Source organism: Dipodomys merriami, unplaced genomic scaffold (genome assembly GCF_024711535.1).
Source record: "Dipodomys merriami isolate MVZ:Mamm:240054 unplaced genomic scaffold, mDipMer1.0.p SCAF_143, whole genome shotgun sequence".
NCBI classification, from domain to species: domain Eukaryota; kingdom Metazoa; phylum Chordata; class Mammalia; order Rodentia; family Heteromyidae; genus Dipodomys; species Dipodomys merriami.
In genome coordinates, this window is record NW_027202749.1 from 41139 (window position 1) to 55409 (window position 14271).

At 46.3% G+C, this 14271-nt stretch overlaps 2 protein-coding genes across 3 annotated transcripts in view; one reads left to right on the forward strand and one right to left on the reverse strand.

Annotated features, from left to right (window-relative positions):
* Positions 1–1335: 1335 nt before the first annotated feature.
* LOC138826483 (zinc finger protein 717-like) lies at positions 1336–12643 on the reverse strand. Its single transcript, XM_070021623.1, has 7 exons — positions 12578–12643; positions 9743–9801; positions 6546–6714; positions 6337–6463; positions 5831–5920; positions 4506–4595; positions 1336–3315 (listed from the first exon to the last, which is right to left on the reverse strand). The coding sequence occupies exons 3-7, from the start codon at positions 6657–6659 to the stop codon at positions 1895–1897; spliced, it is 1842 nt and encodes a 613-aa protein (XP_069877724.1). The 5' UTR covers positions 6660–6714; positions 9743–9801; positions 12578–12643; the 3' UTR covers positions 1336–1894.
* Positions 12644–12785: 142 nt separating this feature from the next.
* Pigg (phosphatidylinositol glycan anchor biosynthesis class G (EMM blood group)) overlaps positions 12786–14271 on the forward strand; it is a 34171-nt gene continuing 32685 nt past the window's right edge. Inside the window, exon 1 of one of the 2 annotated variants that reach the window (XM_070021620.1) lies at positions 12786–12972. Coding sequence is in view for 1 of the 2 variants with exons in the window: in XM_070021618.1 (XP_069877719.1) it covers positions 13475–13529 (55 nt within the window). In the remaining variant the exon portion in view is untranslated. Of the gene's footprint in view, positions 12973–13356; positions 13530–14271 lie in introns of those variants that run through there. The other variant, XM_070021618.1, reaches the window with a different exon arrangement.

Sequence of the window (14271 nt, forward strand, 5' to 3'; positions counted from 1 at the left end):
GGAGATGGGGGTCAGGTGGACAGTGGATGGTAGAAGGGGGCTGGGTCCCCTCCTCTGAGCCCAGGAGTGTTTAGGGACAGGGATGAGTGGCCGTGGGGTGGTCAGAACTTGAGGGCAAGGGACCAGGCAGGGGCCAAGATCAAAGGCGGCGGCAGAGATGCCTCCTAGACCTAGGGGACAGGGTCTCCTAAACCTGGGGTCAGGGTCTCCTGGGGGACAGGGTCTGTCCCCTGGTTAGTATAACCCAAACTGTCCCCAGAATGCCAAACGCAGCCTGGAATACACAATCACCAACAGAAACACACAATTGTTGCCAACTGCTTTACATGCACAGTAACATTTAACCCTTCTATTTGTCTATATTATCAATTTTGATTGTTTACTATTCATCATACATTCGGTATATAACGTAAGTTCTACTGAAAGTGACAATGATACCTATAAAAATATACTTTACTCTCAATGTTTGATCAGCTGTCCTTCCTGACGAAAGCATCCCCAAACGTGTTTTTCCTAAGGTGGTCTGTTATTGTTACATAAAAAGGTGACGACACAAATTCCACTCCTCTGTATGTTCTCTACTAACCAAGAAATGATAACATTCCTCCGACCACACACATTCAAAAACTAACCTGGCCAGACACTGGTGGCTCACATCTGTAATCTCAGCTTCTCAGGAGGCTAAGATCTGAGGATTGCAGTGCAAAGCCAGCCTGGACAAGAAAGTCTATAATACACTCTTATCTCCAATTAACCCCAAAAAGCCAGAAGCAGAGCTGTGGCTTGAGTGGTAGTGTGCTACCCTTGAACAAAAATGCTAGGGACAGCACCCAGGCCCTGACTTCAAGCCCAAGGACCAGCACCCACATGGACACACGTGTGCACGAGTGTGGGGAGCCGGGGCGAACGCCATTACAAGGCTCCGCCCACTCCCTTCCAGCGTTGAGGTAAACAACTCCATATTAGGCAGTGCTTGGCGGGACAGTGGGTCCTGGGCTTTGCGCATGCGCGAGCCACGTAGAGTCCCCAGCCAATCCCGTGGCACTTGGTGACGGTGAAAGGCAGACGACCAATGATAGGACGACACGTGTTCCTGTTCCCTATATAAGCGGCCATGTTTTCTGTGCACGCTCTCTCGCGCTCAAGCTCTCCTACAAGTAAGAAGGCTCTCCAATAAAGTGTGATCTGAGAAGACTCCTGGTGTGGTGGTCGTTTTTCCTCGCTGGTCGAGAAGGCGTTCCCCACACACGAGTGCACACACACACACACACACAAGCTGGCAACAGTAGGTTATTTTGATTATAGTACACAGATCACACATACAATGACTTAACAGAAGTAACTTTATTTCTCATTAAAGTGCAAAGGGAGATTTTAGGATGGCAATGGTGAAATCTATGCTCTCATTCCCTTGATTCAAATCATGACAGTCTTCTCCCATATGTAGTTCCCAAAACCACCTTGGGGATTATCTGACTCCAGTCCCTAAGGGTTAGAGCCATTATTTCTGAGAAAGGTTTACAAAATAAACTATTGACTACAATTATAAAGGACAGACATCCACAACTTCATTCTCCTAACCAGAGAATCAGGTGGTCATCTATTGTCAGCTCTGGAAGTAATGTCTATTACTTGTGTCCAAATCCTTTAGATAATGTTCAGTTATATATTGTCCCATTTGAGATAACGAGGCTGAGAAATGTGTGTGGCCAAGAGAATGGTTTTAGAGAACACACAGCTCATTTCTTCCATGCAGGATTTCCCTGTATAAACTGGGTTTGATGAGAAGAAATTTTCTAAAAGTTTTCCTACAGAGGGTTTTTCTCCTGTGTGATTCCCCTGATGCTTGCTAAAATTTGACTTATGGTTGAAAGACTTCCTACATTATTTATATTTACAGGGTTTCTGCTTTATGTTGCGTTCTCTGATGCCTGCTGAGGTGTGACTTCTGGCAAAAGGTTTTCCTACATTTATCACATTCATAGGGTTTCTCTCCTGTGTGTGTTCTCTGATGCACAGTAAGGACTGACTTCTGGTAGAAAGATTTCCTACATTTGTTACATTCGTAAGGTTTCTCTCCTGTGTGTGTTCTCTGATGTACAGTAAGGTCTGATTTCTGGTAGAAAGACTTCCCACATTCATTACATTCATAGGGTTTTTCTCCTGTATGTGTTCTCTGATGTACAGTAAGTTTTGATTTCTGATAAAAAGTTTTTCTACACTCATTACATTCATAGGGTTTCTCTCCTGTGTGTGTTCTCTGATGCACAGTGAGGTCTGACTTCTTATAGAAGGATTTCCTACAATCATTACATTCATGTGGTTTCTCTCCTGTGTGAGTTCTCTGATGTAAAATAAGATCTGACTTCTGGTTGAAAGACTTTGCACATTTGTTACATTCATAAGGTTTCTCTCCTGTGTGAGTTCGCTGATGCCTGCTGAGATTTGACTTCTGGTTGAAAGATTTTCTACATTCATTACATTCATAGGGTTTCTCTCCTGTGTGAGTTCTCTGATGCACAGTGAGATCTGATTTGCGATAAAAAGATTTGCTACATTCGTTACATTCATGAGGTTTTTCACCTTTGAGAGTTTGAGGTTGTACAGAGAGATCTGACTTCTGACAGAGAGATTGCACACACTTGTTACACTCGTAGGGCTTCTCCTGTAGATGCTTTCTCTGATGTTTTCTAAAGTATGGTTTCTTAAAGGATTTCTCACATTCATTCTCTTCGGTGTGGATGCTCTGATATGTTTTTAGTGTAGGTTTTATGTAGAATCTTTTCCCACATGCAGCACATTCTAATGTTTTCCTCCCTACATGAGTTATTTCTTGGACAATGAGAGCAGGCTTGTCATAGTCTTCCCTATATTCATTGTACTTATAGTATGGCTCTCCCAAACAAACCCTCTTCTGTATAAAGAATATGGTCTCTGAGTTTAATACCTTACGTTCTCCACCATATTCAAGATCCTGCTGACCATTTGGACTCTCATGAGGCTGACTAAGATGCTTAGACTGTCTAAGGCATTGTTCGACTACATGAGAGGCGCCAGGCTTCTCTCCAGCATGCACCTCATCAGGCTCACTATGGAGAAGCATGTTCTGATGAACAATAAACTCCTCAGTCCTCATCCCTAAGTAGTTCCCATTATTCATTATCAGCTCTGACTTAGGGTTTGAGCTCAAATTAAAAGTTCTTCCTAATCTAACTCTTTCCTCCACTGTGTTGCTGCTGGTGATTACAACTTGCCACAGATGTCTGTCTGGACTGCCCTGGCACATCTCAATCTGGTCATCTACTTGCTGGACATCTGAAATGATTAACAAAAAGGAAAAAAAAACCATAAATGATATCCAAGCATTTTTTAAGGAATAATCATGTAAAGGTAAACACGTTTCCTCCCATCCTACTTGCTAAAGATTTTAAAATAGCAATACTAGGGACTGATTTATTAAATCTATATGTGTTTCTCCCTAATGAGTTAATTAACAAGGTAATATTTTACATGTAAAATCATGTTTTTCCTCTGTCTCAAGATTTTTTTTTCCTCTTTTAGTATCAAGGGAAATATTCAGTCAAAATACTCATTTACTAACTATAGCTTTAAGCTAAGTACTTACCATCTGCTATTTGTTTTCCTTGAGTTGTTTTAATTTGTTTTGTTTTCTGAACAATTATGAATAATTTATGCTGCTTGTCTTCTCAACCTATAGCTTGGAAAATATGAATATTTTCTAGGATCTAAGACCATAAGGGCATATAATGAGGTCCTTTGCCTGTTAAGTAAACAGTAAGAATTTATATTTGTTTATATGTTTATATATTTGTTCAGTTCTCATTTCTCCCTCAGAATGACTATAAGGCATCCATGGGTATTTTCCTTTTTTTTTGGTTTTGGTCAGTCATGGGGCTTAACTCTGGGCCTGGGCACTGTCCCTCAGCTCTTCAGCTCAAGGCTAGAATTCTACCACTTGAGCCACAGCACCACTTCTGGCTGGCTCTGCTCATGTGGTGCTGAGGAATCGAACCCAGGGCCTCATGCATGCAAGGCAAGCAAAGGAGACACCAGCCCACCACCCTGAGTGGCCATCCTCTCTTGTCTAAAAGCTTTGGTTCTGAATGCCAGGCTTTGTGGCAGCTACTTTTGAGAAGCCTTTTTCTCTGGATTATCTGGGCCCAACATCCCTCCTCAGTTCCCAGTACATGCATGTTCCTAGGTTCCACAGAAAATAAGGCCTCCTGAACATTTCTCATTTTTTAATTTTAGAATGATTGCCACAAAGAGAAAAGGAAAAATGCCAACTTTAACTCTACTCCCACACAGAATTCAAAATGCCTCCATATGAATTCTTGGTTCACTTGGCCTTGAGACCAAGGACATCTTACTCCTGCTACTCCCAGGAATTGGAGGAATGAGACATTGCTAAGAATAGCTCAACACAGCCATACTAGCATGGATCTGCTCTTTTCAACATCCCTGTCCAGGATGCACTGACTCACCTGGGAAATTCTGGTCTGGGGCTTCTCCCACTTGTGGCTCTGCCACGTGCTCCAGTTTGACAATCACTTCAGGTTTATGAACACAGTATCCTGTTAATGGGAACAGTGCAGAAGTTTTACCTGTGCTGGATTCTCTGTGGTGTGAGGATCTCAGACATTCTGGTATACAAGGCTGCTCCTAAACCTATTTTCTCATTTCTCATCAGCTCATGGAAGACCTTCTCTATAAATACCAGCTTTTGATTTTTAATTACCAGCTTTAAACTACTGTTTTCCAAAGTCATATATCCAATTGTAATGTATTGTATATATCCACCTGTATATTGTATGTCAAATTTGGAAAAGCATCACCTTAAAATTAAGCTATCCTTAGGTAAATAATAATCTCCCTAAAACTTATTGCCCTTATTACCACTCTAGTGTAACACCAGATTTTTTTCTCTGTCTCATCCAGGAAAAATGGATCTTATCTCACAAATAGACATATTTGGTTTTCTTTCTCAAAATAATGTAACTTCTTTAAAAGAAAATACATTCACTTGACTTTTGTTATCCACACAGCCACAAAAGCACCATCACCTGTGAACTACCCAACTAACAAGCTCTGAAAGAATTCATGGAATTTTAATAAATACCTGGTCTTTAAGAATGGAAGGAAAAAGGCAACTGGCACTGGTGGCTCATACCTGTAATCCTAGCTATTCAGGACGCTTACATCTGAGAATAACAGCTCAAAGCCAACCAGGTGGGAAAGTATTCAAGATTCTTATCTCAAATTAACAACCCTTCCCCTCTCCAAAAACAAAAACAAAAACAGAAGTGCAGCTGTGATTCGAGTAGTAAAGCACTAGCCTTGAACATAAAAGTTCAGGGACTAGGGCTAGGAATGTGGCTTAGTGGTAAGATGCTTTTCTAACATGTCTGAAGCCCTGGGTTTGATTCCTCAGTACCACATAAACAGAAAAGGCTGGAAGTGGCCCTGTGGCTCATGGTAGAGTGCCAGCCTTGAGCACAGAGAGGCTCAGTGACAGTGCCCAGGCCCTGAGTTCAAGCTCCAGGACTGGCACAAAAAAAAAAAAAAAAAAAAGAAGAAGAAGAAGAAGAAAGTCTAAGAGTCAGAAAGTAATTGGAGTTTTAGTCTTTAAGAAAAATGGGGAAGGTAGATTTACCCAAGAGCAACCATGGTGACTGAATACTGCAGATGTCCAATGCATGAGAGCTGCTGTCCCAAGCTGCAGAAGCTGGGAACACTGCCAAAAACAGCTCAACATACACACACAGGCTCCACTCTTCCAAATCTCCCTACTTAGAATGGACTGACTCACCGGCAAAGCTCTGGCCTAAGGGTTCTCCTACCCATGGCTCTGCTCCTTGCTCCAGCTTAATAATCGCCTCAGGTTTGGGAACACAGTGCCCTGTTAATGAGAAATAGTATAGCATTTTGGCCAAACTACTGACTTGACTCCTTGAAGAAGGATATCAGGATGTTTTCAAGAGTTGTGAAACCAGCCAGGCAATGGTGACTCACGCCTGTAATCCTAGATACTCAGGAGGCTGAGATCTGAGGATTGTGGTTCAAAGCCAGCCCGGGCAGGAAAGTCTGTGAGACTCTCACCTCTAATAAACCACCAGAATACCAGTGGTAGAACACTAACCTTGAGCAAAAGAGATGCAGAATAGCACCCAGGCCCAAAGTTCAAGTCCCATGACCAACAACAAAAAAAGAGAGTTTTGCAACCATTTAAACTTTTTGTTATATTCCATGGACTGGAGTCTTATATCTAAATATTATTGAACCTGACAAGTGTGAGTTAATGTGACTTGTGCTCACCCAAGGACACCAGGCTGCTGTAGGTCTCCAGCATCACGTCCCTGTAAAGGGTCCTTTGAGCATCGTCCAGGTCCTGCCACTCCTCCCAGCTGAAGTCAACAGCCACATCCTCAAATGACACCAATCTCTGCAAAGGGATATTTCACACATTAGCCCTCAGTCAAGAGAACACCAGTGCTGGGGAAGTGGCTCAGTGGTAGAGCGCTCACCTTGAGCTGAAGAGCTGAGGGACAGTGCCCAAGCCCAGAGTTCAGGCCCCACAACCGACAAAAAAAAAAAAAAAAAAAAAAAAATAGAAGAGAACACCAAGTCTGGGATTTCATTTTTCTGTATGTGTGCTTAGGTCTTACATAAGACGGTTGGAGCTTGCTCTCTTATCTATACAATGGAAGAAATAAAAATCAAGGTAGAAAGATCTGCCTCTGTAGTAATTTGTCAATTACTAAAGTTTCCCTTATAGATCAGTAAATGTCTTTGATGCTAGCAACAGGGACATGATAAAAATTCATTTCTAAGCTGGGTGCTGGTGCTGTGATCCTAGATAGGCAGGAGGCTGAGATCTGGGAATCACAGTTTGAAGCCAGCTCAGGCCATGAAACTCTTATCTCCAATCTACCACGTAAAGCTAGAAGTGGAGGTATGGACCAAGTGGTAGAGATCTAGCCTTGAGTGAAAAAGCCAAGCAAGAGCATGGGGCCAGAGTAAAAGCTCCAATTCTGGTATTAAAATTATTTTTAAAAACTTAAATTATCTTCTAAGGAGCTAAGGATATGGCATAACATTAACTACAAATTGGCGTCCGGAAATAGCATATTGGACTTGTTTAGATATAAGTTCACTAAAAAACAGGGAAGTGGGGCTGGGAATGTGGCTTAGTAAGAGTGCTTGCCTAGCACACATGAAAGGTGGGTTCAATTCCTCAGCATCACATCAACAGAAAAGGCCAGAAGTGGCACAGTGACTCAAGTGGTAGAGCTAGCCCTAAGCACAGAGAGGCGCAGGGACAGAGTCTAGACCCTGAGTTCAAGCCCCGGGACTGGCAAAAACAAAAAAACAACTGAAAAGCCCGTTTAAATCTTCTACATAAAAGTGTTCTCATGAACAGCAAGCCCACTCAGGAAATCACAAAGATTACATGTTACAAGAGATCTAGTGCTGGATGAGAACTGTGCATTGCCCTCACTTTCTCCTTGATTGGGACACCAGGGCTGGTGGTAAGAGCCTATAAGGATGTCATGCGTTTGGCATGCATTAACCACACCTCCTACGCCACTGCCCTGTTACATCAGGAACAGCAGGAACTAGGCAGGCTATCCCTGACAATCGCGCTCCACCATCAAGGGAGCTGCTTTAACTTAACTGATAACACCTACGAAAGTAAGGAACAAATCGTGCATCTCAAAGAACTTGCAAAAAAAAAAAAAATCCAACAAAATAAAGGACCGATCCAGGTGGCTTACTCCCTGGCACATGCCTATCTTGGGTTCCTTAACTGCAATTTTTGCTCATACTAATTGTGCCTTGCCTGCTCAGGTGCATGCAGAACATTGTCATGGGGAAGATGAAACCTATCACCAATCAGTCTGTCAATCAGATGCTCCTAGGAGGGCACCTGGTCCAGTGTTCCTGGCTGACTACTTCGGCCCCTCTCAGCAGGAAACAGCTCTGGTACCTTCACCCATACTCCCAACCTGTTGCCCCCACTCAATCATTAAACCAAAGAGTTGGGAATGTTAGTCCAATAAGCTCCCTTCCCATAGCTTAGCACACTCCCCGCTCCACAGTTTGGCACGCTCCCTTCCTAGGCAGCACTAGGCCCATGTAGTAAAGGCAGTAAATAATCAGCCTCCAGCCCCCTTTGCCTTGGGATGGCACTGCTCTGGGGCAGCTACCACCATAGAAGGCAACAAGAGCCTCTTAAAGTGACCTTCAGATCTGGGCAGTTGCACAGGACCCTTATCTACTACTTGGGCAGCAGCCATCAATCCTAGTCCGCATGATGAAGCCCCTGGTCCTCACACCCACACCGGAGTCTCTGCCTCCCAGCCCCTTCTAGCCTCAGTAAGTTATAGAGGTCACCTCAGACAATAGCCAGCAGATCTTCTCACTCTTCTCTTGCTGGCCCCTTTACTAGCAATAAACCTTTTCTTTATTCTTTGTACCTGGATGTCTGTGTAGTTTTCTGGCAAAGTCTAAAATATTCCAACTCTACATGCCACATTAGCAGAGCAACAAAAGCACAATCCAGGTGAGGGATGAGGAATGATCTGGCACATATCAGACTTAACTTAGTTCCCAAAATAAAAATGTGATGTGTTCATTGTTGTAAGTTCCTAAAGATTAAAATATGTTCATAGGCCCCCTAATACTTCCTCCAAAAATAATAAAGAACTTCTAGCATCACCCACCTCCTACAATATAGCACATGGACAAGAGGGGAATAATATACTTCTTGACTAGATTAGCATTCATGGAATGATATAAGGGAAATGGAGAAAGGCTTAAGAGACAGTCAGACAAGAAAAGCAATGTGAAATATGGTCACTGACAGCAGGATACAGAAAAGTAAGAATAAGAAACAGCTAAGTAATTCCAAAAAACAAGGAAGACGATAAAAGAAGTTGGAACAAAGTTTGGTACTAGTCTGTTATGCAGAGGGCACAGAGGAGTTTTTGAGTCTCACTACAAATGAAGAATGGCCAACCACCCCCCATCCCCCCCGCTTGACAGTACCAGAAAGGCTGACTCCCCATTACACAAAAAGGAAATGTATGTAGTGACCGAAAGAAAACAACCTTCAATTCAGTTCTCTGTCAGAGAAAGTGTTCTACAAATTCAGACTGAAGATACTTTAAGATAAAGGTAATTCATTAATGGAGGCTGGGAATGTGACTTAGTGGTAGAGTGCTTGCCTAGCATGCATGAAGCCTTGGGTTCGATTCCTTAGTACCACATAAACAGAAAAAGCTGGAAGTGGTGCTGTGGTTCAAGTGGTACAGTGCTAGCCTTGAGCACATTCCCAGACCACAAACCATCTTTTATTTATTTATTCATTTACTTATTTTGGTCAGTTGTAGGGCTTGAACTCTGGGCCTGGCACTGTCCCTGAGCTCTTCAGCTCAAGGCGAGCACTCTACCACTTTGAGCCATAGCACCACTTCAGATTTTCTGGTGGTTAATTGGAGATAAGAGTCTCACAGACTTTGCTGGCTTTTAACCGAGATCCTCAGATTTCAGCCTCCTGAGTAGCAAGTGTGAGCCACTAGTGTCTGGCTCATCTTTATCTTATTTATGAACATTTCCTTAAGGCTGAATCTTAATTTTCAATTTTTCCATTTTAATTCTTAGTTCCACTAAAATTCATAAAATACAATGTAGAACAAACAATAATAATAACACAACTCACCAGAGATCCATTTGATTTTTGTTGTTGTTGGCAATGTATAGACAATTCTGGAAGCATATCTGGGAAAGAAGGCAAATGAAGTACAGTCAGGAAAGAACAAGTGTGGGTTTGTCACAGATTTTCCGGCTCAAAACACTACATATGAACTGGAAAAGAACAAAAGACTTCCTATGGGAGAAGAACCTTTTATGTCTTAAGTAGAGGCACAGTCCCTATGAAAGATGTATCAACAGTCCATCTGTTTGGATTACTATTACCTACAAGAACTGATAACAATTAATGTTCCCTTAAAGAAAAAACTGAGTAATTTAAATTAAATAATATTATGTCTTCATGAAAATTAGTATTACAGAAATACACTTAGGAGTTTATAAATTAATTTCCTATTAATGCAAGAATATTACATGGGATTCCATTGAGTTTTTCTAATACCTCTTTGCCCTGAGTTCAAGCTCTGGGACCCACATCAGAAACAGAGGAGGGGGGAGGGGGAGGAAAAGAAGAGGGGGAGGGGAAAAGAGGAAAAGGCAATGTGGGCAGGTTAATTTTAATTTTTTCTGTATCACAGTAAGTTTTTTTTTTTAGTTTACAAAAACAATTAATTTATTATAGGCTGTGTCCCAATGCTTAAGATCAGAAATGTGGCAGATGGGAGGGGGGATTGGAATATTTTCACAGACACTACCAGCTAATATCTCCAAAAAAATTTAAATTTCTTTTTTTTGTTTTTTATTGTAAAAATACTGTACAGAGGGGTTATAGTTACATGAGTAAGGTAATGAGTACATTTCCTTCCAAGCACTATTACTTCCTCCTTTTTTCCCCCAATTTCTATAAGTTTCAGATTTCAGAAGTTACTAGAAATAAAACCTCTGTATGTATAAGAGAGCATGTACTATATTTTATTAAGAATGAAACAAGTATATACAACCTTTCAGACTTCAAGAAATGTAAAATAGGCTCATTGTACCACAGAATGTCATTTTTCAAGAGCTGGTTAATAAAGTGGCACACATCCATGTTAATAATATTTTGAAAGTCACAAAAGTCAGAGGAAGTGCTGAGGATAAAACAACGACCTGCCTGTTTCATGTAAGGTATTTTAAAGCAATGTTTGTGCTACATTGGCTGCGATTTCCAAAATGAAATCCGTAAGTGGAAAAAAAAAAAGCTTCTTTGAGTAGAGAGTGGCACAATGGCTAACACTAGCTAACAGGTCTGCGAATCATGCGGCCTGACCCAGACCCCTTCACGGGTTTGTGCTGCCGTTGCCGGTTTCAGGAGGAACCTCCAGGCTGGAAGGGCACCATTGTCTCTCCGTGCCGCGTTTGAGCGCCCGCATCCTGGAAATGATACCGGGCAGAGAAGGGATGCGCGGGAAGGGGGCGGGGCTGGGACGTGGCCGTGACAGTCACCCCTGCACCCAACCTCAGCCTCCGGCTGAAGCGGGTCCAGTGGTCGGGAGTCTGGAGGACGCAGGGCCCCGTGAGCATGGTGCTCTGAAACGTGGGGTCGCTATCAGCGTAAGGAGATCCCCAGTCCACGCCGCCCTCCTTCAAACTCTGCCATGCTTCCTGAACTCAAAGCGGGGAGGGCCAGCATCCGGGGTCACAAGGCCCCGTGGAGCTATCTGTGAACTCCAGTCAGGAGTGCGAAGCAGGTGCAGAACGGCCCGGAAACGAGCGCAGGAGGGACGACGCGGGGCCCTCCAGCACAGCTGCCCGGAGCCCAGCCCGGGCCAGGAGCCCAGCCCTGGCCAGCGCGCGCACCTGCCCGCGGGGGACGCACCTGCCCGCGGGGGACGCACCTGCCCGCGGGGGACGCACCTGCTCGCGGGGGACGCACCTGCCCGCGGGGGACGCACCTGCCCGCGGGGGACGCACCTGCCCGCGGGGGACGCACCTGCTCGCGGGGTGGGGGGGGAAACACGCACCTGCCCGCGGGGGAGGGGGGGCGCACCTGCCCGCAGGAGGGGAGGAGGAACACGCACCTGCCCGCGGGGAGGGGGAGCACGCACCTGCCCGAGGGGGGGGCACGCACCTGCCTGCGGGGGGGGGGGGGGGGAAACACGCACCTGCCCGCGGGGAGGGGGAGCACGCACCTGCCCGCGGGGGGGAGCACGCACCTGCCCGCGGGGAGGGGGAGCACGCACCTGCCCGAGGGGGGGGCGCGCATGCACCTGCCCGAGGGGGGGAGCACGCACCTGCCCGCGGGGGGGAGCACGCACCTGCCCGCGGGGGGGAGCACGCACCTGCCCGAGGGGGGGGGCGCGCATGCACCTGCCCGAGGGGGGGAGCACGCACCTGCCCGCGGGGAGGGGGAGCACGCACCTGCCCGCGGGGAGGGGGAGCACGCACCTGCCCGCGGGGAGGGGGAGCACGCACCTGCCCGCGGGGAGGGGGAGCACGCACCTGCCCGCGGGGGGGGGGGGCGCGCATGCACCTGCCCGCGGGGGGGGGGGCGCGCGCGCATGCACCTGCCCGCGGGAGGAGGAGGCGCGCACCTGCCCGCGGGAGGGTGGGGGAGTTACGCGTGCACCTGCCCGCGGGGCGCGCTCACCTGCCCGCCGGGCCCCGCGGCGCGTGACGGGCCGGCTCCCCAGGTCCTAGCAGGCACACGCGGGCGGGCCTCCCCGCCCCGAGGGTGGACGGTCGCCCGGCGCCACCGACTCCGACAAAGCAACCGTGAACCCCCGCCCGGGACCAGAGGGAGCCACGCGGGTCGTGCCTGCACACCGGCTCCGCGGCCGGCGATCCACTGGCCTCCCGGCTTCCGAGGCCCGCGGAGGCAGGGCGGGAGCCTTGCGCCTCCATCAACCCCGAACGCAGATCCTACCTCAGAGCCCCGCGGCTGGAGCCCCAGATCCAGAATTTTAGGACGGGGAAGCGCATGCGCAGAAGGAACCCGGAAGACCCTCCCACGGGTGGGTGCTCGACGGAAGACTACATTTCCCACAGCGCGCTGCGCCGCCCGCCCGCTGCTGGGGTCGGAGCCGGCGGGCTGGTGGGGGGGACGCCGGGCTTTCCTCCTGAGACACTCAGCCGGAAAACTCCAGTGTGGACCAGCACTGGGTGGTGATGCCCCTCCGCAAGGACCCGGCCGGACTGGACGGCCCCTGTCCTCCCGGTGGGGACCCCACGCGGCGCCGGCTGCCGTCCCAGCCCAGCCTCTCGGCGGGAGGCACTCAGTGCCGCCCAGGCTGTCTCGGGACTCAGACTGGATCTTACCAGGTGACTTAGTAGCAGCGAAAAGAAGTGTAACCGGCGTGGCTGCTCCGAGGAATCGGGGACCCAGGGGCAGCCCCGAGTGACGGGGTTGGGGAGGGCGCGTGGGTCAGTGAAGCGTTTAGAACTTCCTGAGGTTATACAAGCCCAGCATATACAGGGCCAGAACACAGGGTCGCCAGCAAAATGTAGGTGCTAAGCTCATTTCTCAGAATCGGCCGCCCACACTCAACACCCTGTTCTTTTTCTAGGGGGTTCCGCAGGTTCACCTAGCAGTGGCTGACAGGGCTTCTAAGTGCCTCCTTTCATTTCAACATGAAGTGCGCAACCTCCAGGGTGTCATAAAAGTAACAATCAAAATGACTTTGAGATTCCACCTTTGCTATAGTCAGAATGGCTATCATGAAGGAAAAAATCAAATATCTGCAAGGGTGAAGCTTTATAGTCCCACTGTCGTTGGGAATATGAATTAGCCCAGCCACGATGTAAATTCTTCAAAAAACTAACAATGGAGCCTCAACAAAATAGTGACATGCCACTACTGGGCCTATATCTGAAGGCAGGTAAGTCAGCATACAATACAGACACCTGTGCACTTGCTTATTATACAATAGCTGTGTCATGGAAACATCTTACATGCCCATCACGTGATACGTAGATGAAGGTAATTTGGTGCATATATATATATATATACACACAATAGAATATTATTCAAATAAAAACAAAATTATGTATTCTGCAGGAAAATGCAACAGTAGACCATCATATCAGTGAAACAGACCAGACTTAGAAAAATGATTATCACATATTTTCTTTCTCACATATCTGGAATCTAGACTAAATATATAAAATAGAAATCAGGGAAGGAAGAAAAGTTCCTGGGGATGTGAATATGATTAAACTACTTTGTATGCATGTATGGAAATACCACAGTAAAACCACTTTAAGCAAGTAATATTATTGTTAAAATTATATAAGTGTAGGGGGTTGGGAAGGTGGCTCAGTGGTGGAGTGCTTACCTTGAATGCATGAGGCCCTGGATTCTAGTCCTCAGCACCACATAAGCAGAAAAAGCCAGAAATGGCATTGTGGCTTAAGTGGTAGAGCACTAGCCTTGAACTGAAGAGCTGAGGGACAACACCCAGGCCCAGAGTTCAGGCCCCACAACCAACAAAAATAAAAATTAAAAAATTGTAAGTTTAAACTAACTATATAATGTTTAGACTCACAATAATAAAAAGAAGAATATTTAGAGATTAAACATCAATGGAGGTAAGATTTCTCTCCACCAAAAAGTGTGAGATG

What these genes read in the sequence shown, in the direction of transcription:
- LOC138826483 (XM_070021623.1), bottom strand. Translation starts at nt 6,659, where the DNA reads ATGAAATCCCAGACTTGGTGTTCTCTTCTATTTTTTTTTTTTTTTTTT. An exon ending in CCTCAGCTCTTCAGCTCAAG is followed by an intron (nt 6,464 to 6,545) that starts GTGAGCGCTCTA and finishes ATCCCTTTGCAG; the next exon opens with AGATTGGTGTCATTTGAGGA. An exon ending in CTTAGGCCAGAGCTTTGCCG is followed by an intron (nt 4,596 to 5,830) that starts GTGAGTCAGTCC and finishes TCCCATTAACAG; the next exon opens with GATACTGTGTTCATAAACCT.